At 44.1% G+C, this 9,206-nt stretch overlaps 1 protein-coding gene across 2 annotated transcripts in view; it reads left to right on the top strand.

The window, feature by feature from the left end:
* mcoln1b (mucolipin 1b) overlaps window positions 1–7,489 on the top strand; it is an 11,931-nt gene extending 4,442 nt beyond the window's left edge. The window contains exons 7-14 of one of the 2 annotated variants that reach the window (XM_035525258.1): window positions 619–718; window positions 941–1,047; window positions 1,263–1,412; window positions 1,654–1,755; window positions 2,144–2,266; window positions 3,974–4,180; window positions 4,284–4,359; window positions 6,289–7,489. In XM_035525258.1, coding sequence (XP_035381151.1) covers window positions 619–718; window positions 941–1,047; window positions 1,263–1,412; window positions 1,654–1,755; window positions 2,144–2,266; window positions 3,974–4,180; window positions 4,284–4,359; window positions 6,289–6,308 — 885 coding nt within the window. In that variant the 3' untranslated portion in view covers window positions 6,309–7,489. Of the gene's footprint in view, window positions 1–618; window positions 719–940; window positions 1,048–1,262; window positions 1,413–1,653; window positions 1,756–2,143; window positions 2,267–3,973; window positions 4,181–4,283 lie in introns of both variants that reach the window. The other variant, XM_027022043.2, reaches the window with a different exon arrangement.
* The last annotated feature ends 1,717 nt before the right edge of the window (window positions 7,490–9,206 follow it).

The raw sequence follows: 9,206 nt of genomic DNA on the forward strand, positions 1-9,206 counted from the left end.
TGGGTGAGTTATTCCATATATCTACAGTTATAGTTCTGTACCGACTACTGAACTGAATATTACCTCAGAAAAAGTTAATGTAGTTAACATAAAATTAATGTAAAAAAATGTAAGTGTAAAACAATTAAGAAAAAAAGATGACGGCTGTGTTCAAAATAGTCTACTGCACACTACTCATGTAAGGACTGGGCCCTGAAGCAGTATGCACGATGCAAATTAATTTTTCCAGGATGTGAAAGATACCCGGATGACAGTATGTCAACATGGCCAATACAAAAGTACTTCTATCTGTTTCATATTTGTGCTTGTCTTCAAAATTCTATTGGGCAAGTGTGACTTTAAAAACTGGATTCGGACCTGGGGCTATGTGATGAGCAGGGTACTCTACCTTTGTAAAACGTTCTTAAGTGTTGTGTCTGCTAACTGCCCTCTGTTGGCTGTATTCTGCACCTGCAAGGCTGTTCTCAGGCTGCTGTGTTCACTTCCTGATTAGTGTTTATAGGCTGGCTTTGTCCATGAGAGGTTTACTAGCTGTGACCTAGTAAAGCAGATCTGAAGATTTAAAAAAAGGCACAACTTCTCTTTGCGTGTGTGTGAGAATTGCATGTGTGTTCTCAGATTCTCTTTGATAACCAGGCCCATAGTGGCCAAATCAAGATAAGTCTGCATAACGAGGCCGTCATCAGAGAGTGCAGAGATCCCAGTGTGTCTGGACACAGTAAGAAGACCCCACACATCACATTTACATTTTACATTTACATTTACGGCACTTAGCAGACACTCTTATCCAGAGCGACTTACAAAAGCGGGACTTACATCACATACACACTGGTTGGATATGTCACCTTCCTGTTAGAATAATTCTGTATTCTTAATGCTTACATTTGTTCATTTGTTCATACTCTTCTCTCTCTCTCTCTCGCTCTCTCTCCCACCCCAGAGGAGAACTATCTGCGGGTGGCGTTTGATGTGCTCGTGGCTGTAGTGTGCGCCCTCTCCTTGGCACTGTGTGGACGCTCCATAATCAGAGGAATCATCTTGCAGAATGTAAGGCAGGGAGTGGGAGAGGGAGGGAGGCAGGAAGAGAGAGAGGAGGTGTAGGAAAAAGGGCCATGCTACATATGTGCATGTGTATTAATAATTCAGAATGGAGCCATACTCAGAGGGAGAGAAACACACTAACGGAGATGTATACTGTGTGTGTGCATGTGCGTACGTGTGTGTGTGTATATGTGCGTGTGCGTGTGTGTGTGCGTGAGCAGGAGTTTGTGCGGTTCTTCAAGCATGCTCTGAGCCGTCAGGTGTGCTGGGCTGATCGACTTGAGTTTATTAATGGCTGGTATTTGCTCCTCATCATCAGTGATGTACTCACCATCATCGCCTCCTTCATCAAGATTGGCATCGAAACCAAGGTCTGAGTGACTCATAATCACTCACAAACACACTCACTCACTCACTCACTCACACACACACACACTTACACTCACACACACACTCACTCACTCACTCACTCACTCACACACACACACACAGGCAGGCATATTACACGTTAACTGTTAGAATAACAAACAGTTGTTCGTTTTCCTCCACAGGTGCAACCGTGAAGATTGTAGAGTTGCACTTCTCTGATTGGTTGTTTGTGTTGTCCTGCAGACCTTGGCGTCCTATGACGTGTGTGGGATTTTGATGGGCACTTCCACTCTGTTGGTGTGGGTGGGAGTTATTCGCTACCTCAGCTTCTTCCAGAAGTACAATGTAGGTTTCACACAGCTAATCTCATTAAACTGCATGCAGTTGTAAACCAGGGCCAACCTGGGTACTTGTTTGTTTGATATTTTAGGATGATTGTCTTTAACATTAACCAGAGTAATATAGTTGTGGGCGATCCAACCCAGCAAAAACACAGTAAAAATCCCCAATGTTAAATTAGACTGACGATAACATTTTGTTGGCATCAGTGTGCTATTCACCAGTAATGTTAATATTCTAATATATTTGGTTATGTGTTTGTAGTGGGCGGTTCCCTGATAATGTAAAGATTTTAATATATTTGGTTATGTGTTTGTACTGGGCGGTTCCCTGATGATGTAAAGATTTTAGTATATTTGCATATATGTGTTTGTGCTTTGTGTCCCTTGTGCAGATTCTGATCATAACTCTGAGAGCCGCGTTCCCAAACGTGATCCGCTTCTGCTGCTGCGTCGCAGCCATCTACATGGGCTACTGTTTCTGTGGCTGGATCGTCCTGGGACCCTACCACGCTAAAGTAACACACTAACACACACTACCATGCTAAAGTAATACACTAAGATACACTACCACGCTAAAGTAACACACTAACACACACTACCACGCTAAAGTAACACACTAACACACACTACCATGCTAAAGTAATACACTAAGATACACTACCACGCTAAAGTAATACACTAACACACACTACCACGCTAAAGTAACACACTAACACACACTACCACGCTAAAGTAACACACTAACACACACTACCACGCTAAAGTAACACACTAACACACACTACCACGCTAAAGTAATACACTAACACACACTACCATGCTAAAGTAATACACTAACATACACTACCATGCTAAAGTAACACACTAACACACACTACCACCCTAAAGTAACACGCTAACACACGCTACCACGCTAAAGTAACACGCTAACACACGCTACCACGCTAAAGTAACACGCTAACACACGCTACCACGCTAAAGTAACACGCTAACACACACTACCACCCTAAAGTAACACACTGCAGCACACACTACCACGCCAAAGTAACACACTAACACACACTACCACGCTAAAGTAACACACTAACACACACTACCACGCTAAAGACGCTAAAGTAACACACTGCAACACACACTACCACGCTAAAGTAACGCACTAACACACACTACCACGCTAAAGTAACACACTGCAACACACACTACCACGCTAAAGTAACACACTAACACACACTACCACGCTAAAGTAACACACTAACACACACTACCACGCTAAAGACGCTAAAGTAACACACTGCAACACACACTACCACGCTAAAGTAACACACTAACACACACTACCACGCTAAAGTAACACACTGCAACACACACTACCACGCTAAAGTAACACACTAACACATGCTACCACGCTAAAGTAACACACTAACATACACTACCACGCCAAAGTAACACACTAACACACACTACCACGCTAAAGTAACACACTAACACACACTACCACGCTAAAGTAACACACTAACACACACTACCACCCTAAAGTAACATACGCTACCACGCTAAAGTAACACACTAACATACACTACCACGCTAAAGTAACACACTAACACACACTACCACGCTAAAGTAACACACTAATACACACTACCACGCTAAAGTAACATATTAATACACTGCAACACACCCTACCACGCTAAAATAGCACGCTGTAACACACTCTACCACGCTAATGTAATGCGATGTAACACACGCTACCACGCTAAAGTAAGGCACTGCAACACGTTACCACACTAATGTAACACACTGTAACACACCCTACCACACAACAGTAACACACTGTAACACACCCTACCACGCAACAGTAACACACCCTACCATGCTAAAGTAACACATTGTAATAGATCCTACTACACTAAAGACACCCCATACACACACTCACTCATCCAACCAAGCTAAGGCAACATGCTCACTGACACACTCTGACACACCCATTCACACAAAGCTAATATACTCTGACATGTTCACTCTCTGTCATGTCCTTACATGCTAAAGTAACACACAATCTATCACATCCTGCTTTGTAACACCCTTACACACACACAAACTCTCACCACTCAAATAACTTTGGTTTGTACTCAAAATGCCAAAGTAACCTCCCTGTCTGCTCCCCCTCCCCACTCACTCTTTCACTCACCTGTGCTCTCTCTCTCTCTCTCTCTCCATCTCAGTTCCGTTCTCTGTCCAGAGTGTCGGAGTGTCTGTTCTCTCTGATAAACGGAGATGACATGTTCGCCACGTTCTCGGAGGTGGAGCGCAGCGGCACCCTGGTGTGGCTGTTCAGCCAGGTCTATCTCTACACCTTCATCTCACTCTTCATCTACATGGTGCTTTCGCTCTTCATCGCCCTCATCACCGGTGCCTACGACACCATCACTGTGAGTCGAGAGAGAGAGAGAGGGAGGGAGGGAGGGAGGGAGAGAGAGAGAGAGAGAGAGAGGATGATGCAACCTTTAATTGCACGCATATGTTTGTCTACAGCAACAAGCCCAGGAGCAACCCCATGTGTCAGACCTGCACCTGTTCATCGCTGAGTGCGTGGACACACCCACCTCTGGAAAGTTCCAGAGCCCAGAGAACACCTCTGGCTCTCTGCTGTGCTGCTTCAACTAGACCAGAGTGTGAATGTGTGCGTGTACGTGTGTGTGCTTGTCACGCACATACGGTGAGTGCGTGGATGTGAATGAGAGTTTGGGATAGAAAACTTTTGTATTTCCGTTGCCAAGTTCTGTACAGCTGAGCAAGCTCCACAACACAGTGGCTTTACCATAAACACTTTCCTGTTCTTATCCACAGCTATTGCATAGAGTGGGGTCAGTTCAGCTGTCAACAGTGCCCCCTACTGGTAGTTACATAGGTTTCTCTCATTTGTACACCTATAATCAACCATATTCCTTGAGACTATTGAGGGACATAAAAACATTTTTTTACTGAATCTTCTTACTTGACACATTTTAAGTCTTGTTTATTTGTTTTTATTCTGGGTTTTTTATTTATGTGTTTCTATTTTGTTGAATAATGGGGCATTCTCGTATCGACTGACTCATTCAGATGTAGTCAGGAAATGCAGAAATACAGCTCTGTATATTTCTTTTGAAGGACTGAGTAACAACTCAATTCGGAGGCTTCCGTTATCATGCACGCGTTCTTTCATACACACACCCAGGGAAGCTTCTCACACATCTTTACTGAATATCACTCATCTCAGTTAGCACTTCATGTCTTGCTCTGTTGCTTCTTGTCTTTTCATCTACTGTGTGTGTGTGTGTGTGTGTGTGTGTGTGTGTGTGAGAAGGAATAGCGTAGCCTGCGGCTTTACTGAACCATCAATATTTATGCGAGCGCTCGTGGTGTCCAGGGAGCAGGGAGTCTGTGTTTTAACGGAGCCTCTGTCTGAGCTCTACTCAGTTGGACCACGCCAACCTTTCATCCATGATGCCCCTGCAGAGAGATGGGGGAGGCAGGAAGAGAACGAGAGACAGAGCAGGAGAGGGGCGAGCTGGGGAGAGAAACAAAGGAACAGAGAGAGAGAGAGAGAAGATGGGAAAAGAGAGGCCAACTACAAGGCCATTTTGCTCTCAGCAACCCCCCACTCCTGTCTCTCTCTCTCTCTCTCTCCCTCTCTCTCTCTCTCTCTCTCTCTCTCCCTCTCTCTCCCTCTCTCTCTCTCTCTCCCTCCCCCTCTCCCCCCAGAGATTTGGAGATTTTATGGAGATTTTTTTTGAGTGGTATCACAGGCAGCAGAATGAGTATACACTCCATTCATGGGCCAGCACAGCTCCTCCATTGCAGATCCCATACTCTCAGAACCCAGATATCAGCAGCTCAGTGCCCACACTCTCAGAGCCTGTACAGATTTATTGCACGTCAGTCCTGAGTTTGGCTCATCACCTGTAATGCACTGCATTTAATTGAAAAGGCTCATAAAAGGAGATTTATGAACGTGCTGTTATTTATAAAGGAGCGGATCTCTCTCCCTGCGCTGGAGGGCCACTCAGCTGCTTAGTTTAATTTGTTCCCTGCTTCAACATGCCTCATTGAACTCAGCAGGGTCAGGCCAAATTGGGTGTGTCAGTATGGGGGATGTACTCTAATCCTGGACCGGGCTTTGAGGAGTTCTCACGGCTGTTCCTGGACCGGGCTTTGAGGAGTCCTCACGGCTTTTCCTGGACTGGGCTTTGAGGAGTCCTCACGGCTGTTCCTGGACCGGGCTTTGAGGAGCTCTGACATATAGGAGAGAACAATAGCATAAGGGTTTGTCTCCAGAGACTCAGTTGTATGTGCTGGTTTTGTTAAAAGAACATAATGTATTCTTACTTTATATTCTGTAAACTGCAACCATGAGTTGTTTACAGACCCAAGAGTTTATGTCTTCCTGCATTAACTATCTTAAGAGTGCGATTCTGGATTTGTAGGCTTCATTTAGTTTTTCCTCCTGTCTGTTTGTCCCTTCAGTAAGCGTTTTGAAGTGTAAATTCTGCTACAGGTATGGCAACGTTTTCTTAAGACCGGAAGGGCAGGATATCCAACCAGAGGGAAAGAAGTGTCAATATCCACAGATGATGAAGGGAGAAGAGAAGACCAGTTGGCAAGACCAAAAAAAAAAAGAAAAAAAGAAAAAAAGATGAAGTAAGGGGGAGGGGTGTGACAACTGATACCTACCCAGAATGCAATCTTCAGTCATACTGGGATTGCAGGGAAAGACCCAAATTAAATATATCGGTGTATAATAATAATATGAATAATGTATTATGTACCTTTTTGTTAGTTCTAAAAGGGTTTTCTTGAAGTATTATAACGAAGAAGTTTATTTGTGACAGACAAGTTGAAATTTGTTTTAAAATGTAATTTATTTCGACATTTTAATTTATTTTTATTGTTCATTTGTTAATGTTTTAATCTGTTCATGTCATTGTCTCTAATCCTTTTCATCTGTGCACTAAGAAGGGAAAACACATTTTCAGGGCATGCATGATTCATGTGGACGCTGATTGAATTGGATTGGCCTGGTTTTCACACTAAATACTCGCAGTTACATCCATTCTGTATGACATAATGTCATGTTTTGAATGTCAGGTTTTTTTAAAAGTTTAAAATCGTAAATAAAACGTCACCCTAGCTGTTGATGGCGGAACCTTTTCGGTGTGTTTTAAAATGAGCTGCAGATTTTGTTGAGTCATTGTTGTTTTCTTCTTCCAAACCTTTCACATTAGCAGCAGGCTGGAGTTTGGCATTGAATCCCTTCCTTTTGTGGTTCTGGCTCTGTAACGATGAGCCCAGTGCCAGTTGAGGAGAGCTGATTTCAGCACAGTGCAGCAGTATAGCCTGTCATTTACATGGCGCTCTGAGTGCCCCTGTGCTTTGTATCTGTGCTTGCTCATTGTTGTCTGGCTTAAAAACCACCAATTGGAGGTGTCCTTATTTGGACAATATAAATGCTGCTCAATGGCAAACATGATCCACCTGGGGGAGCTGTGAGCACCAGCTGAAACTTAACTGCTAAAGAAGATATTCATTAAATCTATGTTTATACCCACAAGCTGACAGAAAAATATGCAGGTGTATGTTTTAAGACAACCGTTTGTTTTCCTTTTGTGATAATGTGAATTGTAAATGACCATTGGCTGGCACTGGTATATTAATTACTTCAGCATAGGGTATACCATTAAAGTGGCATGTATAACTGCTCTGTCCTTTGGGAAATACAGTTATTGAAATGAAGAAAAGGAGGCACACAGGGTGGAAAATGCCACTCGGGCCACACAGTATATCCAGTACACTGAACACTGACATCTATTATTGACTACACAATGGAGCTGTAACACAGGAAACACATACTATATGACCCCTAAAAAGATTTGTGTGTGTATGTGTGTGTGTGTGTATGTGTGTGTGTGTGTGTGTGTGTGTGTGTGTGTGTGTGTGTGTGTGTGTGTGTGTGTGTGTGTGTGTGTGTGTGAGAGAGAGAGAGAGAGAGTGTAAGGGCTAATGAGAAAGAGTCTAGCCCCAAGGGAGAAGCCAATTCTACTTCTACCTGAGCTTTAGCAATCCACTCTGTGTGTGTGTGTTTTAGTGCTTCGTAGAGTCTGGCCCCAAGGGAGAAGCTAACCCCTACTTCTACCTGAGCTGTAGGAATCTACACCTCATGTTCTGCTTTCAAAATGGCCTTATTATCTGTCAGTCTATCACCTTGAGCCTGAATGTTTAATCCAAGGCTGTTTGTAACTGGGCTTATTGCCGTGCTGTAGTACTCCCTGACAAAAGCAAGCATATATAACCTTTTGAAAAATGTGCATGTGCAAAAAGACTCTAGAGGAAATGAAATAATTAAAGCTGGTGTGTGGAAAACAGTAATTGACCCCATTTTGCCTCCAAGGTTTAACGCACAAAGGAGAGCCGGAGAAACGCCAGCTAGCGAGCATCGGGGTGTGTTAGTCCATCAGGACAAGCAGGTATTGCTTCTGATCTGGGACCACTTATGCTTAGGTGTGACAGTCATTGACTTAGTAGTCATGACCACTGGGACACAACATAGATCCTACATCAGCACGTAATAAACTGCTTTCTAAATTATGTAGAAATAGCTCATTTCAGCACATATCACTCTTTCAGGCATTGATGGGAATCCAGTTATGTTGTGGGTACCAGGCATGAAGACATTTCAGGACTAAATAATATATAATGTCACTGGTGCTTCAAGCTCCTGTACCAGTGCACTAGTGCCATTAGCATGGACCATTCAGTGGCTAGGCTAGCTGCCTGCAGTTCTGTAATTTTGTTGATGTGCGATATGCTAATCAGCTGAGGTTCTGGCATATTCCGGTCTCCAGGGAAACCATGATGGCTAGGCACAGCCCCACCAGTATGGTTAGCTAGCATGTGTGCTAACCTGTAAGGCGTTCACTGTTTTGTCTTGCTTTTTCCCACATCCTTGTCTGAAGGCTTTCTCTCTGTGCTTGACCCATGCTTGTGTCACAGCGATTATGGATGTACACTGCTCTCTGAGGCTGAAATGCAAACTCGTTGTGAGTTTTCTGACTAGAGGGAGGGTGTGTGTGTGTGTGTGTGTGTGTGTGTGTGTGTGTGTGTGTGTGTGTACGTACGTGCCGCTAGAGGGAGTGTGCCTGTGCATGGCTGGGTGTGCCTGTTACACTTCATGCAAACACACACCCAGTTCCTTTGTGTGTTTGGGCTGATACAAGGGTAAGCAAGGTGTGTGGGTGTGTGTGTGAGAGAGAGAGAGACAGAGAGAAGAACATGTGCATGCTTCTCTCTGTCACTATCTGACAGTGTGCCAGTGCTTTTGTGCTGCGTTGCCCAGCTGCACAGTGAGATGAGACTCGGGGGGTGGAGGTTTGGGTTTCTAATACCAGGGGAAATGAGTGGCAGCACGGTCGTCCCACC

This window comes from Electrophorus electricus, chromosome 4 (genome assembly GCF_013358815.1).
Source record: "Electrophorus electricus isolate fEleEle1 chromosome 4, fEleEle1.pri, whole genome shotgun sequence".
Classification (NCBI taxonomy): Eukaryota; Metazoa; Chordata; class Actinopteri; order Gymnotiformes; family Gymnotidae; genus Electrophorus; species Electrophorus electricus.